Source organism: Tamandua tetradactyla, chromosome 20 (assembly GCF_023851605.1).
Source record: "Tamandua tetradactyla isolate mTamTet1 chromosome 20, mTamTet1.pri, whole genome shotgun sequence".
Lineage (NCBI taxonomy): Eukaryota > Metazoa > Chordata > Mammalia > Pilosa > Myrmecophagidae > Tamandua > Tamandua tetradactyla.
The window spans coordinates 63,157,082-63,180,717 of NC_135346.1; the positions used below are offsets into that span (position 1 = coordinate 63,157,082).

At 56.2% G+C, this 23,636-nt stretch overlaps 1 protein-coding gene across 1 annotated transcript in view; it reads left to right on the plus strand.

Annotated features, from left to right (window-relative positions):
• Window positions 1–720: 720 nt before the first annotated feature.
• WNT9A (Wnt family member 9A) overlaps window positions 721–23,636 on the plus strand; it is a 29,816-nt gene continuing 6,900 nt past the window's right edge. The window contains exon 1 of the mRNA XM_077137954.1: window positions 721–850. Within this exon, the coding sequence (XP_076994069.1) occupies window positions 756–850 (95 nt within the window). The 5' untranslated portion in view covers window positions 721–755. The remainder of the gene's footprint in view (window positions 851–23,636) is intronic.

The following is a 23,636-nucleotide window of genomic DNA, read 5'->3' on the forward strand; positions in this document are numbered from 1 at the left end:
AAGCGGCGACGCCCCGGGCATCCCGCAGGTCAAGTTGTCTCATTCCCAGGCCCAAAACAGCCAAAGCCCTGTGCCAGGCAAGAAGGACCTCTTTGGTCTTGATCTCTGAGCGTCCAAACTCTGCAAAGCAGCGTGAGGTTCACCTGCGGAACGGTTCAGTTTTTCAGGTCTGTCCTTCCCAACAGGGAACACCCGCGTAGCCGTTCAGTTCGAGGCAGACAGCGGGTGTCCCCTGCGGCACCACCCCTGTGCGTCCCGGACTCGAGCCCCGCCCCTGCCGTCTTGCCTGGGCCGCCAACACCCGGGTCCCCGCCCCAGCAACCGCCCCCGCCTTGGGCCCCCAGCACCCCACCCCACGGCCGTCCCAGTCTCCCCGGTACCCCGACCACACCGATTGCCCAGGCCCCAGCCTCCGGGACGCCGGGTTCCCACCCAGCCTCGCGCACTCTCTCCCCTTCCCACAGGGAGGGACCTGCCCCGAGACCCCGCCCCGGGAGCGGCGCCCCCGGCCCGGAGTGGCCGCGCGGTGGCGCGGGCGGGGCCCCGGCGCGCCTGGCTCTAGTTTCGGCCCCGCCCTCCGGCGCCGGCGTGACCCCCCTCGGGCGCGGGGCGGGGCTGATCCCAGCTGGCCGGGCGGGCCCCGCCTCCCGGGCTGCCCCCGGCGCTCCGGGCGCTATAAGAGGGCGGCGGCCGGCGGCGCGCCCTGCGCGGAGCCCGGGGGGGAGCGAGATGGTCAGCCGCCGCGGCGCAGCAAGATGCTGGATGGGCCCCTCCTGGCGCGCTGGCTCGCCGCGTCCTTCGCGCTGACGCTGCTGCTCGCCGCACTGCGCCCCTCGGCCGCCTACTTCGGGTAGGTGCCCCTCGGAGACCTGGGTTGGGCGGGCGGCGGGCGCTGCGGGGATCTGGCCCGTCCCGGGGTGGCACTCACCGCGGGCGATGGTGGCGCCCCAACCACTTTGGGGGTTAGCGTCCGGGCCAGGTGCCCTGTGACGGAGCTTGGCTGGGGCCACGGGGTTGCCTAGAGCTGTTTGTTTGCGGCGCGCGCGTCGGTCGGTGTGCCGGCCGGTTCCCCGCGGCGCGTTAGAAGAGCCTGGCAGTGCCTGGTGTTATCGCCCCGAGCAGCGGTCCGCTGGGACCCCGGTGTGGTTGTCGCGCCCGCGGCCGTGCGCGGGGCTGCCTGGCGTTCAGAGGCCAGGACCTGGTCTCGACTTTCTTTAGGCCGCCGCACTCTTTCCAAACGGCCCACCCCTCCTCTCTCTTCTCGCGAAGTTAATTTAACAACAACAAAAAAATACGTACAAAATCCAGATGTTCCTTGCACTGAGCCCCAAAGGAAAAAAAATAACTCCAAGCTGGAGGAATTTATTTTTCTTGCGCTTTGCTTCTGACGCCCGCCCCCGGCCCCGGCCCCGCGGGCGCGCGTCTGTCGGATCTGTCTTGATAGCGCGTTCTGCAGCCTGCTGCGCGCTGCCGGGCGCCTGGCGGAGGCCGCGAACGACGCCACCTCCTCCCCGCCGTCTCAAGGGGTCGCTTTCCGCGGTCCCATTTCTTGTGCCATGGCAGTTTGCGGCCGACTGTGGTTTTGGCGCGTCTCTCGCCGCCTTTCCTTCCTTCCTTTCCTTCTCCCCTCCTCCCTCTCTCCCAGATCTGGGATGTCCCAGATGAACGACTTTTAGGGGTCCTCACTGCGCTTTGCAGCTGGGCACACAGGTTCAGGGTGGCGCCGAAGCGGGAATCCGGCTCTTCCCAGACCTCTACCGCCCCGGGCGTCGCCCCTGGGAGCCGAGACCAGCCCCCTCCCTCCTGGTTTCAGCTCCTGTCCTGGGCGCCCGGCGGCCGGGCGGCCGCTCCCGGGGCCGCCGCCCTCTGCGTGCCGGTCACCTGTTCCTCGCCCCTGGCCCTGGGCGCCGCAGTCAGCGGCCTGGCCGGCAGAGGGCCCCGTTGGCCCAGGAATCTGGCGCAAGCCAGGGCAGGGAGAGGCCGGCCGGGCCGAAGAGCCCTGCAGGTGTATCCTGTTCTCAAAGAAAATAAAATATTTTCATGGGAAACTTTCCTTTGTGTTTTTCTTTCTCCCCCTTTCTTCTTCTGTTCCTTTCTCCTGGGTCGTCTCCCGGGGTCAGCTGCATGTCTCCTTTCCCTGAAGACTTCCCACCTCGCAGCCCTCCCCTGGCTCCTGGACCTGAGCCTGCAGTGTGCCCGGCCTTCAGGGCCCAGCCTCTGCCAAAGCTGGCAAGACCCCCAGAGACCATCTGTACAGGGCAGGAGGGAGGGTCAGAGGATGGACATCTGGCTGCTGGTCCAAGGTGAGTCATGGACAGCCTTGTCAGCCAGCCCTGCCTTCCTGCTCTCCTAGGCTCCAGCCACATGGGACAGCTCCCTGAGCCTGGGGTGCTCCCTGGGCCTGTCTGTGTTGTTGCTTTGCTCGGGCCACCTCCACCTGGAGTCTCCCTGCTGCTGCCCTCACTGTCTGGAGAATCACCGTGGGGCAACTGGCCCTGGGCCCCTTGAAGGGTTCTTTCTCCCCAGGTTGTCTCAGCATTCTGTTCCTCTGGGGAAGTCATGGAGGTCTCCCATTTTAGATACGTGTATGTGTTTAAACATTAGCCTTCTTGCAGGAAATCGACGCTGGTGTAGTAGATGCTTTAGAGGAGTAGGGCTCCTCTAGCCAGTTCTTTTGGCCCTGCCTTCTCGCCCCAAAGGGCCCCTGAGCAGGCCCCCTGAGTCCTGCCCTGTGAGTGCAGCTCTCTTTGTAGTTTTGCCATGCAGGGAGAAACAGGGCACATGAGCTGTCTTGGATGTGGGGGTGGGGCATTGGAGAGTGGTGGTGGGTGGCCGTGAGCACCTCTCCATAGCAGGGGCTAGGCCAGGTGCCAACTGCATGGGTGGAGGAGGGAAGGGACAGGCTGCCAGAGGGGACCCACACCCAGTGTGGGCCACAACCCTGAGAGGCCAGGGACCGTGGTCAGGGTTCCCCATGAGTTTGATTCCTGAGGTCTGGGGGCTTGTGCTCACAGTCAGGCAGTGACCTTCCCAGGCCAGGATCTGGGGCTCTTTCAGTGGGTACCAGAGGGAGACAGAGGGGACGTCGGGCAGGTCCGGGAGCTGAAGGGGTACAAGAAAGGGGCAGGGGCCCTCTCTATGGGGTCTGCTGGGGCTGTGAGGCCCTGCCCATTCCCTCCTGAGCCCAGAAGCGTAGAAGGAGTAGGAGCAAAGAACTGGGCTGCAGGTTTCTTCTTCCCTTCCCCCTCTCGGAAAGCTCTGCCTGGCACCGAGGCTTCCAGGCAAGAACGCAGCTCCAGTTACAGCCCAGAAACCCTGAGAGGCTGGCCTGGGGAGGCGTCACGTGGTCGGCGGGAGGGGGCCCTCTAGGCCCCTCCCCACCCCTCCCCCAGCCTGCAACCCAACCTCGGGCTGTCCTGCTCCGTCCTGCCCTCTTCTGCAGTCTCCCAGCTACCGGGCGGGCAGGTGGGACCCCCTTTGCAGGCCCGACCGCCCTGGGGAAGAGGGCTGTCTTCTCCCTCCCTGCCTCGGCTCGGCGCCTCCTTGGCCGGCTAGGACATCTTGGCTTGATTAGCAGGTGGCGTTTCCATCTGGTTCTTCTGAGCGCTGTGGAGATGTCTGCTCCGGGGCCGGGATGGCTTGGCTTGATGCCTCTCTCTTGATGGAGGGTGCCGCCTGAGCCTGGAGCAGAAAGGGCCTGGCCCCAGGTCATGTGGCGAGTTTGGGACACAGACCTGGGCCCAGATTTGTTGCTTTTTCTTCCTGGTGGGTGGACCTGGGTGGGTTTTAAACTTCGCTTTAACCTCTGTGGGATGGGCAGCTTCCGGCCCTCACCTGGCATTTGAGGTCAGATGAGATGAATCTAGAAGAGGGATGTTTGCTGAAATCTAGACGCTATTCCCACGGGAAGGGGATTGAGAAGGGAGTTCCCAGACCCTAGAGGGAGCCCCCCTCTCATTCTCCATGTATGTGGAGTAAGCGTTTGGGGATGGGCCCTTAGGGACTGGCTGGGATTTAGCTCAGGCTTCTCCCTGGCCCTCCATTCCACAGCAGGGCATGGGACCCCAAGAGAAGGGCTGAGTGAAACCCATGGCAGAGAAGGGCCCGGACCCCTGCTCCTGGATTTTGGGCTGTTCTGGCTCCCCAGGACCTTGCTGCCCTGTTCTTAGAGATCCTGGGAAGCCTGCCAGCTCCCAGCCAGGGCCCTCGGGGAGGCTGGGAAGGAGAGTGCTGGCCAGGCTGCTAGACTTGCATCATAGAGGCTGCCTGGAGGAGCCACAGCCCCGAGTCTTCCAAAAGTTCCTTCTTTAAAAGAGGAAGAAAAAAGTATCTTAAGCCCTGAGGCTCTCTTTCTTGATGTTGGCCTTGCAGAGTGTGTCTTAATCAAGAATCATTTGCAGGCTGCCTGGGGGAGCAGCAGGAGACCAGATTCCAGGCTGTGAGGCTGCTCTGAGTCAGGAGCTGTTCCTGTTGGCAGCCTGGCTGCCTGCATGGAGGAGGCGAAACTGAGCGTGACTCTTCTGGGCCAGGGGCCACTGGCCACGGTCAAAGGCATACCAGATGTCTGCAGCAGGAGAGGCTGGGGAAGATGGTCTGGATGGCCATGAGGCCTGGGTATACTCTGGATCTCTTGATGTAGGACCAAGCGGATGCTAGAGCTTTTCTTTATTTTTTTCTTTATTTTATAAGTGGGATATAGCTTGCATACCATAAAATTTACCCTTTTAAATGGTTTTTAGTATATTCATAATGCTGTGCCACTGTCGCCACTATCTCATCCAGAATGCTTTCATCACCCCGAAAGAAACCCTGTACCCCGCAGTCATTCCCCATTCCCCCTCTCCATCTCGTAGCAACCACAAATCTACTTTCTGTCTCTATAGATCAGCCTATTGTGGGGATTTCATATAAATCGAATCATAAGATATGTGGTTTTTTTGGGTCTGGCTTCTTTCACTTAGCTTTGTGCTTTCAAGGTTCATCCAAGTTGTAGAATGTATTAGTACTTCATCCATTTTTATTGCCAAATAATTTCCCATTGTTTGGATATACTGTATTTTGTTTACGCATTTAGCCTCTGATGGACATTTGGGTTGTTTCCACTTTGGGGTTATTATGAATAATGCTGCTATAAACATTTGTGTGTGAGTTTTTGGACATATGTTTCCAATTCTTTGGGGTCTAAACCTAAGAGTGGAATGGTTGGGTCATATGGTAACTCTGTTTTAACTTTTCGAGGAACCGCTGAACTGTTTTCCAAAGTTGGGTGCACCATTTTACATTCCTACTCACAGTGTATGAGGGTTCCTGTTTCTCTACCTCCTTGCCAAGATCCGCTATTGTCTCTTTTTGATGATAGCCACCCTCCTGGGGATGAAGTGGCATCTCATCATGGTACTGATTTGCATTTCCTCAGTGACCAAGGAGGTCGCTCATCCTCTGGACATCTGCGTACCTTCTTGGGACAATGTCTTTTCAAGTCCCTTGGCTCTTTTTAAATTGGGTTAGTCTTTCTTGGTGCTGCGTTGTGGCAGCTCTTTGTGTATTCTTGTGATGTTCTCGGGCCAAGGAGGACTTTGTCCCTTTGCCCCATAACCCAGAACTCGCTCTCTTTCCTGTGGCCTAAGGCTGTGCCCAGCCTCACTGGACCTCTCTGCAATGTGGGCCTTCGTGGTGGGCACAGGGGCAGCCAGTGTGGAGATGGCCATTCCCTGTTCTCTGGCTTCTGCACGCTCCTGACCTCAGGCGCCATCTCCTTCCCCAAGAGTGGCTGCCGAAGTGGGGTGCTGTGCTTCCTGTGTCAGTCAGGTCCCCTGGGAGTCAAGGAGGGAGCCGTGTGCGCCGTCCTTCCTGTCCCCCACTGGGCGGTCAGGGCGCAACCATGCTGGGCCCTGACCCCGCCTGTGCCGCATGGAGCTGTGCATGGGCTGATGGGGGCACGGTGTCTGCCCCCCCGGAGGGGAGAGAGGGACCGGGCCGCCGACTCCCAGGCAGTAGAAGGGGTGCACCGAGTGGGGTGGACAGCACAGCTCCTTGCGGGACCAGTGGGGTGGCTTCTTGTGACAACACGGAGTGCCGTAGAGGGAGTCGTGACAGCCCCTGGAGGGTTAGGGCAGAGGCCCAGGGACTCAGCTCGCCATATGGACTTCTTGTCATAGAAAGGTCCTGGGTTCCCCAGAGCCAGGGCTCAGGGACAGAGCCAGTGTCAGAGGAGGGGCTGGTGGAAAGCAAAGTCTCTATGACCCCTGCCCGGCCTGAGGCTGAGGGGTTGGTGGCGCTGTGAGCTGAGCAGTCTGAGTTTAGGAGGATGGGTGAGGGGAGAGACCCAGGCTTCCCTTGAGGGCAGCAGCTTCAATCCTGAGAAGGCACTACCCGTGGAACTGCCCTGCAGGGCAGGCTGGGATCTGAGCTGCCAGGAAGCCTGGGACGTCTGCATTGTAAGGAGAGGCCTGAGGAGAGCAGGGAGCATTTGGGGGAGTCCGCAGAGGGTGGGGCTCTGCAGTAGGGAGCAGTGAGAGGGTGGACTCAGGAGATAGTCAGGGCAGCCAAGAGACCTTCAGAAGTAGCCCTTCTGGACGAGGCTTCAAAGTAGGTTGGGAAGGAGTTGGCCTGCAGGATCAGGGAGCCACCCGCAGAAAGCACCCACAAGGGGAGGACAGGTCCCGAGGCCAGGGTCAGTGGGATTAAACAGGGCAGGATGGGTGGGGGGACCGTGTCGCGGTGGTAGCATGGAGAGTGCAGTGTGGCTGGGCTGGGGGCCAGCCTGGCTCTGCCCAGCAGTGTCCTCGATGCGTCCCTCTGTCCCCTGGGGCCCAGGCTTTCTGCTGGAAAGGAAGGGGGAGAGTTCTTCCAGGGCTCCTGGACCAGGAACCCCCACAACCAGCAGACGGTTCAGCTGCTCAGACTCCTGTGCCCAGGCTTCCTAGCCAGAGGGATGTGTATGTAGGGGCGGTTCCCTGTCACTTGCATGTCCTGTCTCCTCCAACAGGTGCCCTGGGTGGGGAGGGCACTTTGGCTCTTGCCTCCCCCAACTCCAACACCCAGATGGAGCGGGCAGAGAGCAGGTGCCCAGCCGCAGGGCTGGGGGTCAGCCACGCGCCACCCTGGTCCTGGGAGAGGGGCCTGAGCCCTGAGCAGGGAGGCGTGTCCTTGCTCATGGGTTGCCTGGGCCAGCCTCTTGGTGGGATTTGAGGTGAGGGTAGAGACGCCAGCAACCTGGTTCCCTCAGCTGTGTGAGCAGATGTCCTGCCCGCAGCCGCCTGGCCTTCCTGCTGCCGGCGGCCGTCTGGACAGGGAGACAGCTGGGCTAATCTCGCCTCCGTCCCTCTCCACAAACCCTTCCTTCCCTGCCGTGTGGCTTTGGGTGCCCGCCCTGGGCCAGGCCGACCTCAGAGCCCCGTGGGCAGTGGGCCCAAGCCTGGTGCGGGGATGTCACCCCCACCCCCCACCCCGGGCTTCCAGGGTGGCCCTCTGAGGACAGTGGCACCCTCCTGCCCCCACCCTTGCCTGGCTCCAGTGGGGTTTAGCCTTACGGTGTATGAACACAATAGGAGAAGTGTGTGATGAATTTTTTCCCCTAGGAAAGAATGCACAAACACAGATTCCTTCTGGGGAAGGCCCTGGCTCCGTGACTGCTGGAACCCCAGGGGAGGAGAGATGAGCTGATAAAGGGCTGGCTGGTAGGCAGGCATGGAGAGTAGGCAGAAGGCGGGCTTGGGTTCTCTTTTCTGGCTGCGGGAAAATGACACCTGTTGAGCAGGGGCTCAGGCCTGGAGCTCCCTCTTAATCCTCTGCCCGTGGGGCACCGCAGCCCCCTTTGTGCATTGTCACAGGCAGTGGGGGTGCCTGCTGCCAGGCGCACCCTGGCTGGGCTGGGGAGGGAGCGTCTGGGAAGAGGCACAATTGTTTGGGAAGCTGCACTTGGCCCTCTCCCTTGGAGCTGGGCTGGAGCCTGCAAGCCGCCTGTGTGGGGGTCTGAGCAGGCCCACCCATGCAGGAGGGGTGCCACTTGGGCAGAGAAGGCCAGTGGGAGCACCTTGAGATTGTGGGTGCCGTGGCCCAAAGCCAGAATCTCCAGTGGGGCGCGGGGGAAGTAAGGTGGGGCACCCTGGTCCATCCCGTCTGACCCCCGGTTGTCCCCGAAGCCCTCCTCAGTCCTTCAGGGTCTATTTTGGCTGTCGCCTCCTCCAGGAAGTCTGACTGGACAGCCACCAGGGCAGGCGCTCTTTATACTGGCAGTTCCTCTCTGGAGGAGCGAGGAGCCAGGAGGTTTTCTTGCAGGGTCTTCTCTTGAGAAGACACTGCCTCTTCCCCACCCAGAGCTCCCCAAAGCCGTGGGGGTTTGGACACGGTCCTTGCTCCTGCATTTTGCCCTTAGTACCCTTTCTGAGCTGGCTGTTGAACTGGGGTAGGAGTCACCTCTCTCATTCATAGACCGAGCCAGCCTCCTACCCTGACCATGGGCTGTGGCCTTGACCTCACGGGCTGCCCTGGGGTCACCTGGGTAGGCAGGTGGAAACGGCACAGAGACCCTGCCGTCCCTTCCAGGGCTCGGCCTTTCGCGCCTGAGACCACCACCTTCCCCTCCATGGACCGGGCTCAGGAGTCTCGGGCACCAGGATAGATGGAGGCTGTGCGGGCGAGCCGGGTGCCCGTGCACAGCAGGGGGTGTCCCTGTGCTGGGTGCCGGACCCCACAGGCACCTCCCAGCCGGGTGGTGGCCTGGGCTGGGTCAGTGAGCCGGTGGGTCCTTTCCTGGCAAGCCTGGGGTGAGGCCAGCAGCCTTGCGGGGCCGGCGAGCCCCTGACCTCGTTTCGGTCTGGGTTGGGGGGGCTTCTGCGGAGGTGAGGTCTCGGGGGGCATGAGTAAGGGGGAGCCGTGGACGCAGCCAGTAGCCTGCAGCAGGAGCGCAGCCGGGGCGCGGGGCTGGGGATGAGCCTGTTTTTCCTGTAGAGGTTAATCATTACAGAACATCTGTCTCCGTGGGGCAGGGATGGGCTGGCAGGTGGCTGAGCAGCAGTCTCTCGGGATGGGCCCCGTGTTGGGCCGACCCTGCCCTGTGACCTGTAGGCCCTGGGGCTCGGACTGGCCCCCATCCCACCGCCTGGGCCGTGGTTCCCGGGCTGGGCTCTGGCCTCTGCCCACGGGCGGAAACGCTGTGGCTCGGCTGGCAGCTGCTGCGCCTCAGGACCAGCAACCCGGACGAGGGAATGGAAAAAGTCAGACCTCAGGCTGCATTTGTTTTTCTTAGCGATACCTGAGGTAGAAGGAGCCAGGGGAAGTGGGCTGGAGGTCTGGCCCGGGAGGAGAGGCTGCCAAGAGGCTCCTAGTAGCAGAGGACGTCAGAGCTGGTGGGTCCGGGGGTGCTTGTTGCCAGCCACCGCTGCCTCCCCCCCCCACAGAGGCCGTGGCCCCGAGCGGTGGCCCCATGTCACCCCAGTGTGGGGAGCTGGGCTGAGCTGCTCTCTCAACTTGCCGCCTCTGTTGCTTTCCTGGTCTGCACCCTGTAGACCTCCCGGGCATCCCGTGGGAGCACGAAGCAAGACAGTGAGTGCTCCGGGAAGAACGACCCCCCCTTTCAAGGGCCAGTTGCTGGGACAAGGGAGGATGCTTGCCAGGGAGGAGAGGGTTCCATCATGCCTGACGTCTGCTCTGTGGTGGGCTCCGAGAGTCTGTGCTCGGGGGCGTCTCGTTGCTGGGCCTCTGTTCTCCCTGTGGCGGGATGAGGGGACCGTCCTCCCCGTCATGCCGTGTGACGCTGCAGAGTCTCTCTCTGGGGGCACGGGCTGGGAGCTTCCTGCAGGCCCCCCTCTGGGACATGGCGGGGTGGTGGTAATGAACTGGGGTCATGCCAGGCCTAGGGAGCACTCCCCAGCTCAGCCTGCCAATGATGGGGTTTTCCAGGACAGCGAGGATGTGGTGCACCCACCCCTGGGACCCAGGCTTGTCTCCTGGGCTGTGCAGAAAAGAGGCCTGGCCGTGCTCCACTTCCTCTGTGTTGTCTCTGAGCACCCACGGTCTAGTCCAGGGCTCTTGTGGATGGACACAGCTGGCTCTCCAACAGGGTGGGCATTGACTGGGCAGCTGCATGCCCGTGGAGTGCTGGGGCTGGACTGCCCCCTCGGGGATGAGGACATCCAGGCTTGGGGGTGTTGGCAGTCCAGGTTAGGTTATGTGGGGTGGCACCTCTGGCACATACCTGTGCCCTGGCCCAGCGGTGGCCCTTGCCACAAACAAGGGTGAGTGGGCACCCTGCCTGACACCAGGACCCAGCCTTCGTGGCCACGGCTTGGAAGCCACTGGTCCTTCTTATTGGGTGGGACCGCCCCTCTGCCATCTGTTTTGGTAGTACTCATCTGTGGGATGTGCCCCTGGGGCTGGGCACCACCCGTCCTCTGCCCTCTCCTTGGCCTCTGAGGGGTTTTGGGGTAGGGTAGACCTGGCCTGGGTGTGGCACTAGCTCCTGCTCTTCTCTCCTCTCCAGGGACTCAAACAGCCGCCATGACTCCATCCCCACCCAGGCCTGAATTTGCTGGTGTCGAGCCATGCTGTGATGAACTGAGCTGAAATTGTAGTTCACAGGGTGGACAGAGGGTTAATCTCAAAACCGGTTTCCCAGAGTTGGAATTTATTTCGATTTTGTTACACAGAAATTAAATGCCGTCTGGTGGGGCTGAGGTTTCCTTGGCAGGGAGCTGCGGCTTCTGAAACCCCAGCCTCTTCTACTCCGCCACCCGCCTCCCTTCTCCTCCCGCCCTGGGATTCCGGCTCCCACCACTTGGAGTGCTGGGTTCGCAGGCAGGGCTGCCGTTTGGGTGGTGGGGGCTTGGCCGGCCTAGAAAAATGGTGGAGGAAGGAGGTGGACATCAGGACCCCTCCCCAACTACTCCCTACCCTCCACAGGAGCTGCTTGGGAGCCTCACTCAGCTAGTGGCGGTGTGGACCCTGTAGCTGCCGCCATCCCCCATGAGTGCAGGGAATAGGCAAGTACTTGGGCACCCAGGTGGTGTGGGATAGATGCCACTGTCCAGGGCCATGACCCTCAGGCTCTTGGGCACTTGCCAGAAGACCGGGAAGACTTAGAATCCAGAATATCTCGGACCACTGACCAGCAGGGGAGAGCCCTCCTCCTTGCTCCCCAGGCTGCACTGCCCAGTGCCAATGTCCCCGTGCACAGAGGGGAAGGTGCGAGCCATGCTTCCCCTGCCCGCCATTCAGGACCCTGGGGTACCTGGAGGTCAAAGGGCATGAACTCTGGTCCCAGTAGCCTCCCTGCAAAGCAGATTTTGCTTTTCTGGTGCTGCTTTCTTCTAAGACCGTCCTGGTCCCACCAAAGTAGGCAAAGAAACAGTTGACGACCATATGACAGAGGCAAGGTCTCTGCCGCCCACCACGCATCCTCCTGAGCTTTTGCCGGGTGTCCCAAAGGGGTGGGTTGACTGTCATACAAGCATCTGTGTTAAGTCACAGCAGGGCTGAGCCTGGGGGCTCCTGTTCAGAATGAGAAAACTGAGGCTGGGAATAAAAGGAAGAGCTATTGAATGGTGCAAAGCTGGGCCTCAGCTCTGCTCTGCCTAAGTGGCCTAGGGCAGTGGGCCTTCTGGACCTGGCTGGGATCCAAGAATGTTTCAGGAAAGGAAGAAAGGGATTTGGGGGAATCCCAAGGGAAGGGGAACAGGCAAGGAAAGGCTCATGGGGGACATCTTTTGCAGGAAGGTATGCAGGTGAGGCCGAGCGTCTGCACGGATAGAACAGCCTGGTGAGCTGGGTGTGCACTGTCCCACCTGCCCTAGCTGGACACTGGCCTCTCATAGGGTCCTGGGCTGGGACAGACAGCATGCTGGCCTGGGGGCTCTGTCACAGGTATGGCCAGACAGTTTGGCCGTGGAAAGACACAGTCCCTCAGGCTGGTCTCAGCATACGCTTGGAGCTGCTATCCTTCCTGGGTGGGGCCAGCCCTGCCTGGCATGGCCCTGCCCATCATGGCACATTTGTCTGTCTGCCTTTTGGCACAGGCTGGTGGAGAGTTTGCTCTGACAGCAGTTGCCCTGCCTTCCACCCTGTGTTCTGGCCTTGGGAGGACACTGTTTTAGAACCTCACAGAAGTGTTCCAGCATTGGGCGTGACCCTCCACCTGGCCCTTCACCTGTGCCACCTTTCCCCTGCCGTAAGTTAGACTAACACTATCTGATGGAGCGTTCTGCAACAGTGGAAGTGTTTTGCATCTCTGCTCTCTGGTAGGGCAGCCACTGACCATGCATTGAACGTGCTGTTCTAGTACTTTCTTCCATCTTCTCAGATAGCCTTATGTCTTTCTGCATGTGTATGCCTCACTTTGATAATGGGGGAGAGATTGGAGCCAGACTGTGGCGGCCTCAAATGCCTAGCCAAGGAGCATGACATCCTGCTGGAAAAGGGCAGCTATGAATTCCAGGTGGGGAGGAACCTGGGATCCAGCCTGGATCCCCATTTGACCACAGTGGGTACAGCGGCCAGCCAAGAGGCTGTTTTTAGGGTTAGGACCTAGTTCTAGTCTTCCTTCTGTTCTTATGAATGAGATACTGTTGGCCAAGTCATTTAAGCCTCAGAGCTTCAGCTTCCAACTATATAGTAAACTAAACATGTTCCCCTCACGAGTTGTCCAGGATTACAAGAAAGTATACACGGGCATGCTGCAAACATAGACTTCCTGCTTCTGGTAACTGTAGTCCATGTCGCTTGGGCCAACAATTTTGCTTAAAACAACTGGTATTGGATTTATGTATGTGTTTAATTTTAAAAATGTCAAAGAGCTGATACAAATGAAGGGATGATGGGAACTGGGGAAAAAATGAGGATGGAGATAGCTTTTTCCCTAAGAATATATGCTAAGTAAGATAATGTGAATTTTGAGGGGCTCATAGGATGGGGAGGGGGGAACAGAACAAGACCCAGGGCATGTTCCAGGTGTAAAAACTCTGAGAGGACCCTCTCCACATCCAACTCCTTAACCGAAGTAACCTACTCAGGGGTCCCACTTACAAGAGTTCACAGCTACAAAAATGGACCAAGTCTGAGAACACGTTTTTCTGGGGTAAATAGCGCCCAGCCACTACAGTCTCACTCTGGAACCCCCAAAAAGACCTGTTCTTTGCACATGCAAAATATATTCATTCCATCACAGCATCCCCCAAACCTTAAGTCATTTTGGTAATGATGCTAAGTACAAAGTCTCATCAATATTGGGTATGGGTAGGTCCACCCTGGGGCAAAATTCCCCTCTCTATGAACCTGTGAAACAGAGAACAAGTTATCTGCTTTCAGTATACAATGGAGGGACAGGGGTAGGACAAACATTTCCATTTCAGAAGGGAGAAATTGGATGGAAAACAGGGGTCACAGGTCCCAAACAATTCCACAACCCAGCTGGGCAAACTCCATTCGATTTCAGTGGATCAGTGTTTTGTCCTCTGGACCTGATGGAGCGGCCCCCAGGTCCTTCTAAGCCCTTGCACAATGGTCGTGCTCTCCCCCACACTGGACTTCTGGGCACGAGGATGGCCGTTAGGTTCTCCCCAACTGCTGGGGCATAAGCCCAGCCATCTCTGAGTGCTGGAGTAGCAGCACTGTTGCTGAACAGTGGGGCACAAGATATGCCCCTTCTAAACCCTGGAGCAGCTGGCCTGTCCCCCTCCAAGAGCAGGGGTGAGCCTGCCCTTTCCACACGCATGGGTGGGCCCACTCTCTTGGCCTGCTTAGCTTCCATGGTTCTGCCTTTGACGTTATTATTCCTTCATCTTTTCCCTTCTCTATCCCTTTCAGTCCAGGGTGAAAGTGGATCTGCTCATACAAATTTCACACACACAAAAATTTGTTGGTTTTGCGTGCAGTTCACAGGGGTCCAAACCGTCAGCAATATAATTTCCTACAGATCCTTCCTGCATAACTACATTTCCAGTTCTGACTTCCACTGAAATGGCCGACTGTTTCCATGTTAATTAAACCCTCACATGGAGCCCTAGTCTCCAGGATCTTGCTTTCCAGAGGCTTTGAAGGCTGGCAGGTGGTGAGGGGTGGGAGGGGACGTCCCTGATAGAGTTGCATCTGGGCCTAGTCTCAGATCACACAGTGTTGATAGGCTCAGAATTCTCCAAATGATCAATTTCTGGTTTCTTTGTGCCTAAGAGTTCATTTTTTCCAGCTTATCCCTTTCCTCTTGCATTTCACTATAAGCTGCGAGGAGAAACCAGGCTGTGCCTTCCACACTTAACTTGGAAATCTCCTCAGCTAAATGTCCAGGTTCATCGCTTTCAAGTTCTTCTCTTCATCCAACATCAGAACTCAGTTTCCCCAAGCTCTCTGCCCCTTGCAAACAAGGATCGCCCTGCCTCCAGTTTCTAATAACACATTCATCATTTCCTTCTGTAGTCTCATCAGAAGTACCGTTAGCATCCGCATTTCTACCAACAGTCTCTTCAGAGCAATCTAGGCTTTTATTCTCAAGCACCTCGCAATTCTCCCAGCTCTACCCATTACCCAATTCAAAAGCCATTTCCACATTTCTGATGTTTGCACTAGCAACACCCCATTCTCCTGGTACCAAAACTGTTTTAAAGTTTCTGGTTCCCAAAGCAAATATACAATGATTAGGCTTAAACAACAGGAATGTATTGGCTCCCAGACTCAAGGCTAGGAAAAGTCAGAGATGAAGGTGTCATCCAGGCGGTGTTTTTTCCCAGAAGACTGTGGCATTCTGGGGTGTTCTGTCACATGGCAATGCACGCGGCGGCCTCTCCGCGCTCCTCCCTTCTCTTCCAGGCTCTGCTGCTGTTTGGCTTCTGGGTGTTCCCTCTGTGTGACCTTCCCTAAAACGCCTTCAGTGGTAGGATTGAGACCCATCTTGCCTCAGCTGGGCCACACCTCAACGAAAGTAACCTTATCAAATGGCCCATTTACAAGAGTTCACACCCACAGAAAAGGACCAAGTCTAAGAACATGTTTTTCTGGGGTACATAGCTCCAAACCAGCTATGTGAAATATTATTTGGCAATAAAAAGGAGGAAAATACTGATAACATGTTACATTCTCAATGAACTCTGAAAACATTTTAAGTGGCAGAAGCCATACGCAAAAGTTCATATGTTGTATGATTTTGATCACAAGAAATGTTCACAGGAAGTGGATTAATAGTTGCCAGGGGCTGGGGAAAGGAGAAAGGAGGTTAGTAGCTGAAGGATACAGGTTTCTTTGTTGAGGTGATGAAAAAGTTCTAAAATTGAATGTGGTGATGGTTTTTACATGTCTGTGAATATGCTAAAAACCATTGATTTGACACTTGAAATGTGTGGATTTTATGGTATGTAAATTATATCTCAGTAAAGTCGTTTGAAGAAAAAAAGAAACAGATTGGATCAGAAAGAAAAGCTTCCCACAAAGAAAAGGTTTCATGGCAAGTTCTACCAAACAGTCAAAGACATGATCCTAATCTTACAGAAAAATCTTCCAGGGAATTTTGAAAAGAGAATACTTGCTAATGTACCAGAATTCGACAGGAGGAGCACAGGAGAGGAAAATTACAAACACAGATGCAAAAATCCTAGACTAAATATTATCAAATTACATCCAGTAACATGGAAAAAGGATAAAATTCATCATGACCCTGTTGGGTTTATTCCAAGAATTCAAAGTTTGGTTTAACATCAGAAAACCAATTAGTGTAATTCCTCACACTAGCAGATTAAAGGAGAAAAATCATACATCAAAAGATGCAGGGATGACATTTGATAAAATTCAATATCCATTTATGATGGGAAAAAAAGACTCTTGGCAAACTAAAAACAGAAAGAAACTTCCTTAACCTGACCCTCAGTGGTTAATGGTAACATATCAAAAGCTCTCCTTGTAGGATCAGAAATGAGGCAACCAGACCAACTTTGTCCTTTTATAAATTGGGGTGATGTCCACTGTTTTAACAGATCCCAAGATGTAACAGCTCAAACAAGATGGAGCTGCATTTCTATCGGGTTTTGGCTCAGTAGGTACGTTTATTCTGGAGTTGGGTCTCTCACATCTTGAATTCTCTACCATTCCCTCTTAAAATATGCACGTGAGGCTCTGGTTATGGCGAAGCCCATCTTCATTGCCTGTGTGGTTGAGTCTGGATGGCAGAGCCATGTGCTTGGGCTTGAGGAAGGGACCTGAGGGGGCCCTGTCCTGAGGCCACCTGGGACTGGTGTTCAGGATCTCTCATATCCAGTGGAGAGGGCTTGGCGTGTGGCACAGCTCCCGGGGCGCCGGGACGGTTAGTAGGCTCTGCACGGCATCCTAATGATCTGAGCTGTCAAGACATGCCAAGAGGGATGGGATAAGGCTGGAGAAGGAAGAAACTAAAGTCACATTTTTCAGTGTACCTAGAACATCTGAAAAGATTTAGAGACGAATTCTGAGAAATAGCATGTTTGCTGAATACTGGATCAAGAGAACATCTGATTGCGTTTTTGCATATCGGCCATAGATAGCAAATGAAATTTTATAGAGGTATTTTACTTTAGATGTTGTTGTACATGGAATTCAGGGCTAAAGCTGACAGACAGGTTAAGATCACGGGATGGCGGACCCTATAAAACTTCAGTCAGGAATTCCTAAGCAAATGGAGAGTGACACACCATGTTCAGTGATGGAGGCTCAATTATATAAATATGTCCATTCAACCTAGTCCCGATAAGATTGCTGTTGTGTGTGTGTGTGCGTGCGTATAACTTGAGGAGTGGATTTTTCAAAGTCACGTGCAAATGCAGAGAATCAAGACATTCTCTGAGAGCAAGGTGGAAGGACTTCCTTCACCCAGCATCCGTGGCGGATCATGACATTATAACGCAGTGTCAGGTGGGGTTGGCTCAGTTTCCAGAGACCCACGCTGAGAGGCTCGCTCAGAAACAGAGCCACATCCTCACGGCGGTTTCCAGGGCAGCAGCCTGGAGACGAGGCATTTCTGATAGGTCGTGCTAGAAGAGTTGGTCATGTCCGTGCTAAGGTGACCGCTGGACCTGCATCTGACGTCACGTGCAGAAACGACTTCTGTCATGAGGGAAGAATGAAAGGTGCGGGGCAGAAAAGGAGAGCTTTGGGAAGATGATTTAGAGGGAAACTTTTTTTTCTTTTTTAATTTATTTATTCAACATAATATACAAACACAAACATTCTTACCATATGATTATTCCATTCTTAATATATAACCAGTAACTCACAATATCATCACAGTTGTATATTCATCATCATGATCATTTCTTTGAACATTTGCATCAATTCAGAAAAAGAAATAAAAAGGAAACAGAAAAAAATTCATACATACCATACCCCTTACCCCTTGTATTGATCACTAGCACTTCAATCTGCTAAATTTATTGTAACATTTAGGAACTTTTTTTGACGTTAGAATAGGGGTAAATTTCTAAAGCAGATAGAAAAAGTAGAACACATACAGGAGAAGACTGAAAATTGAAGTACGATTAAGCTGAGAACTATTGTTCACCAAAATGAAATGTAAAGGCAATCCATTGAGTTTGATTAGATAATGTTTGCAGCATGCTTAACTGGCCCAAAGCTATATCCAGCCTAATTATGGTGAAAGTCAGATGGTGGTTGCCTTGGGGCAGGGAAGAGATACAGGAGCTCCTGGGGGCCACAAGGCTGTTTCTTGAGCTGGGTCATAATTACAGTGTCGTTTGCCTTATAATTACTTATTGCACTCTATCTTTGTATTGCATATTATTCTGCACATATCTTTAAAAAATGTTAAAGGCAAAAGGAAGGTACCTGAGTTATTATGAAGTGCTGTACCAACATTTATATCTTCAACATTTATTTCTTCCTGGGGAGGGGATCTCGGGATGCAGAGGCCAGCAAGGGAGGAGGGAGGCTGGGAGTAGGCGAGTGCCCTGTCTCGGTCTTGCACAGAGGTGGCCCCTGTGCTTGACCTCTGCCCATGTGTACCTGGGTGCCGCTGGCCCTCTATGGAGGTTTCTGGATCAGGGTACTTGCTGGGAGCGGGCAGGGAGGTGGCCCCCCACAGGCAGCTTGTCCTCTGGCCTCACCCCTGCTAGTCACTGCTGGAAGTCTGCATTCCCAGAGTGCCTGGCAGCTGGGCCTGCAGCACCATGCCCACCGCTCCCACCCCCATCTGATGCCAGCCGCCCACAGGGGAAGGAGGCAGCTGCGTTGAGCCTGGGTGGCAGGTGCACTGGCATGGGCTGGTGCGGGCAGCTGGGCGGGCTGGGGCTGTGCTGGCCGCCTGACGCTCCACGGGCAGGAGGGTGGAACCCTGCTTAGTGCCCGGTCTGTAACAGGCCCTTTTCCTTGCTGTTCGCCCAGCCTCTGCCCAGAAAAGGCTCATTACCCGGGTCGAGAGAGCCTGGGAGGGGATGCACGCCATCTTGCGCGCCTTTATATTTAATCCCGTCATGTTTGCATGGGCTGTCTGCACTCAGGTATGAGTTGCTCAGAATTCACAAGAACCTGGCGGGGAAGGGCATGTTTCTTTGCCCTGTTCTCCGCCCAGGACCTCCTCCTCTTGAGTGTATCTTGTCTCTCTTCACATACTCCTCTGGTTGTACTAACTCACACAAACCGGGTTTACGGAACCCTTTACGGCACGCAGTTCAGCACCTGTCTTTTCACTTAGCACATGGGAGGCTATCAGTGCGTGCAGAGCCTCTTGCCTTTTTAATGAATGCTGAGCGTTCCACCAAATGGGTGGATTTGGCTTATTCAACTATTCTATTTATTTCCAATATTTTTACATAACATGGAATAATGCGTTAATGACATACGCTTGTCCGCACCATATTATCTGGCAATTCAACTTCTGGGTATATGCCCCAAGAAAGTGAACCCAGGATCTCACAGACTCTTATATACGGTGTTCACAGTGGCATTATTCACAAATGCTAAAAGGTGGAAACAGCCCAAGCGGCCATCAGCAAGTGAACGGATCAAGAAAATGTGGTACCCACACACAATGGAATATTATTCAGCTGTAAGAAAGGATGAAGTTCTGAGACATGCTGCACCACAGAAGAACCTTGCAAACTTGATGCTCTGTGAAATAAGTGAGGCACATGGAAATGGATATTGTACGATAGCACTCATAAGAAATTGCAAGTTCACAGAGATGGAAAGTAGGTTAGAGATTACCAGGGGATAAGGGGACGGGGTGTGTGGGGAATGTTTGGGGGGAAAAACAATCAAAAACATATGCTTTTCCATTTTAAGATAATCCATCTGTAGGCTGCATTTCCAGAGAAAGAATTGGTGTGTTAATTTTTAAATTTTTATAGATGTATCAGTTTGGGATCCCAGCAGTGTAGAATCCCACACTTTCCCTGTGTCCTTGGCAATAATATCTACAATGCTTTGATTTGTGCTGATGTGACGATTGAAAAATAATATATGGATATAGTTTTCATTTGCATTTTTTAAGGACGATTGGGCATCCTTCCATAAGTTTTAAGAACCAGCTATATTTCCTTTCCTTGAATTGTGTATTCATTTTCTTGGTCCATTTTCGACTGACTCCTTTTGTTACTGATTTGTAGGGGAAAAAATAAGCCCATATGCGAATGTGCATGCACACATGCGCGCGCACACACATACACACAGAATTGGCCACTGATCTGGAATATGAGTTCCAGACATTTTCCCCAATGTGTCATTTGCCTGTTGGTCTTTTGACTCTAGGCTGTTTCTTTGCCATGCAGAGATTTTTGTACTTTTAGGTAGTCAAATTTAAATGCCTTCTGGATTCAGAGTCATATTGAGAAAAGCTTTTGCTGCACTGAGAGAGCTTTTAGAGGCCTCTCGTGGTTTCTTCCGGCACGCCTGTGGCTTCATCTTCTGCATTCAGGGTTTCTGTCCTGCTGATGTGTGGGCCGTGCTCCCTTGCAGCCCTGGGACTTCTTCCAGGGAGCCAACACCTTCCGGACAGCCCGCCCTGGGTCATGCATCCTCCATCTTACCATCCCTAGGCTGAGTGGCCCCCACTCCCCAGCTGACCACACGTGGAGCCCACTGTTGGCTGTTGTGAGAGAGCCTCAGGCAAGAGACCTGGATGATGTGATCTGCCTGTGGTTGGGTGAGAGGGGAGAGGGGTGGGGAGCCAGGAGGCAAGAGGGGTTGCAACTTGAGGGCATCACGGGGGTCGGTGCTGGACTCCAGCCTCAATCCGCCATGGGCTTGAGAACCCTGTGTGACTGCAGAACTCAGGGTGACAGCTCAGGTGAGGGCTGACCTTGCCCCACGCCCTGCTCCAGCCCAGAGTAGACCTGTAGCACCTGGCTGGAGAAAGACGTGTCTTCAGCCATCCTTGCAGATGCTGTCGCTGTGGCTGCTTTTGTTCCTGGGGCTCTAAGGTGGGTCCCAAGCTGCCCACTTTGGCCCTGACTGGGTGTGCCCCTGAGTCCATCTGTGGACCTCTCGGGGAATGACATCTCTTTACTAGCCTGAAAGAGCTCAGATTTCTTGCTCTGGTGTTTTGATAGGGCAGTGAGGATTTTGCAGAAAGGTTTTGGGGAAGGATGCGTTGTCATCGTGAAACCCGTCCCCTGCACCGAGGCTGTAGGCTCAGACTCTGCCCTGTCTGGTGACAGCTGGCAGTGGGTGGCTGGCCCCGGCTGAGGGTCACAGAGGGACCCTTGGATCTGACCATAGTCGGCTTGCCCTGAGTGGGGGTGACGGAGAGACCCGAGAGCCTCCAGGCTGGGGGACGTCTGGGGATGGTGGTGAGGAAGTCTTTGGGGCCACCCTGCCCGAGCGCAGTTGTTTCCAGTGGGGCCCGATGTCCCGCGGGCTGGCCTTGCTGTAGGGAGTTCTCTTGTGGGATGTCGGGATTTTTGGCACTGACCCTGGAGCTCGATGAATCTCCAAGAATCCAGGCTGGGGGAACACGCAGGTTTGAGACGGTGGCACATGGTCTCTGCACAGCTGTCGACATTCCTGTCTGGGGATAGAGGTCTCTGGGTGGGCTGGCTTTTGTTTGGGGGGTTCCTGTCGTTCCTCACTGAGCCGGCCAGGGACTCCTGTCCTCCACAGCCCGGCTTCCTGTCCTGGCCTCCTGCCGACGGGGCCTTCTGTCCCCGCGGGTGCTTGGCATGGCTCTGGGCAGCTGTTGTGGGGCTCCGGGACCTAGGACACAGAGCCCGGCTCCTTGAGATACTCCATGGGGGGAGCTCTGCTGTTCCTGCGGACCCTTTCCCCTGTGCTTAGCCCCTTCCCTGGGTCCCCAGGGCCCTTAGCGATGACAGCTGGAAGCCTTGTCAGGGCTTCTTGGTCCTGCATGATTGGGTTCTGGCCCCTGCCTGCCTCAGTCCCTTCCTAAGTGCCAGCCTCAGCCTGCAGATGCCTGCATGGCGCTGAGTGCGGGGTCCCGCTGAGTCTGCACACGCACCGTTGCACTGTTTTTCCTCCCCTCACCGCATTTCCTTCCCCAGCCTTGCTTCCCTAAATTCCAGCTCTGCATCCAAGTGGCAGTTTCCCAGGCCTTTCCCCCTGCAGGGTTTGCTGCCCTTTCAGCATTTGTGGACCAGTCACTGCATTGGCATTGGTCAGCCTCCCCTGGGCCCTGCCCCGGGGCGTAGGTGGTCGGCACTGGGGCTACAGACATTCATAGGGAATTCACGGGGACTCTGGGCCCTGATGGGGGTCCCACGGTGTGTGTGGGGGGGGGTGTCTGGGGCCTGCTGCTCTCCTTGTAGTCCCGACATAGGCAGTCCGAGGAGCCAGCCCCCACCTCTGGCCTCTGTCCATGCCTCAGGTCATTCCTGACACTCTGGACAGACAGCCTGTGCTCTTCCTGGCCGGGGTGAGTGCTCTTTGCATGCTTTGGTGCAGGAATAGACTTTGACAGTGGTGCAGGCAGGGCTGGCGTTGAGGGGTTAGGGATGGGGTCGTGCAGGCCTTCTAGGAGTTGCACACCCTAGGCAGGGTCTCAGGATGTCCGAGCAGTGGGCAGTGGGGCCTAACGTGGTCATGGCCTCCCGAGGCCCCTTCTCTGCCACGTGGTCCTCTGCCCACACTTCCCACAGCTGGGTGGGGGTGGGCTGGCCTGTGTCCCCAGGGAGGAGGTCTGTCTGCCTGGTCCCCAGGGAGGAGGTCTGTCTGCCTGTGTCCCCAGGGAGGAGGTCTGTCTGCCTGGTCCCCAGGGAGGAGGTCTGTCTGCCTGTGTCCCCAGGGAGGAGGTCTGTCTGCCTGTGTCCCCAGGGAGGAGGTCTGTCTGCCTGGTCCCCAGGGAGGAGGTCTGTCTGCCTGTGTCCCCAGGGAGGAGGTCTGTCTGCCTGGTCCCCTGCAGAAGGTTGATGGCGTGACGGGTGGTTTCAGAGTCCCTCTGTGACCTCAGACACCCAGTGCCACCCCTCCCAGGGCACCTGCTGGTAGCCAGCTCTGCATAACTGTGGATAGTAGGTGCACAGGTGGGTTCCTGAGAGGGTCCGAGTGGGGAGGGGGTGGGAAGGGGTGAGTCCCAGGCAGGTGGCAGGGCAGCCTCACCCCCAGCCCACGTCGGGCAGCCTCTGCATTCTCCCCTCGAGCTGCCTGCGCCTCAGAAACTGCCAGTCCCCAAAGTACCTGTCATTGCCATCTGGAGTGACAGGGCTTTTGCGGCCTGAGCTTGTAGACCTGCTGGCTAGGTGGTCAAGAGCCTGCCATCACGGTCAACCCCTGGCCCTACCTCTGGCCCCTTCGGGGTGTGGGTGCAGGGAGCCTGTCGTCCTGCCCATCTGCCCTCCTGCCCTCAGCACACTCAGGCCCTCTCGGCCCTTCTGAGTGGGGTGTCACTGTGGCCTTGTTCACAGGCTGGGGACTTGGGCTTGCCCCTGAGCCTCAGGGGGTGCAGTGAGGACAGCTTTGTGGGGCACGTGCAGTGAGGAGTGGGGTACACTCAGGCAAGCCGGAGTGTGTGTGGGGCAGGCCTTGAAAGCCCTGAATCTCAGGGCCATCCCCAAGGAGCCTCCACACCTGCCTCTCAGTGCCACACAGGAAGGTGTTTGCCCTTGGCAGCCCGTGGGGTTAGAGTGCTGCCTCCTCCATGGGCCTGCTTGGATGCCCAGGGGCCACAGGCACCACTTGGTGGCTGCCGGATGCATGAGGGTCTCAGGTCCTGCTCCATGGTCTGCCTACCTATTTCTGAGGCTTGGCTGGTACCGCATGGCATGGGAGATGCTTGTTTTCAATGATGCCTGCACGGCGGGTGCCCTCTCTGTGTGTGTCTGAAGGCCTGGGAGGGACTCCTCAGCCCCAGGTTTGCAGTCTGGCTGTCAGTGCACTTCGCAGGACCTCTGGGGTTCTTGGCACATGGCTGGCAGACGCTGGGCTCTGTCCCTGGGCAGAGCAGGTGACGTGGCCTGGGAGGGTGAATGGGGTTGGCTGGTAGGGGTGAGGATGGTGCTGAGCTGGGCTCTGGAGCAGACTGGAGGTCTTGGCTCAGCATGGGAAGGGTGAGGGGCAAGAAGGCCTCCATCTGCGGGGGGTAGGCTCCGGGGACAGGGTACTCAGGCTGGACGGGAGCTGCCGGGATGGGGCCAGGAGGATCCCCACCCTGCCCCCAAGGAGGCTGGCTGCTGAGGGCCCAGGGGAAAGCCCCTAGAGCTGGAGATCAGGCAGGGCCCAGC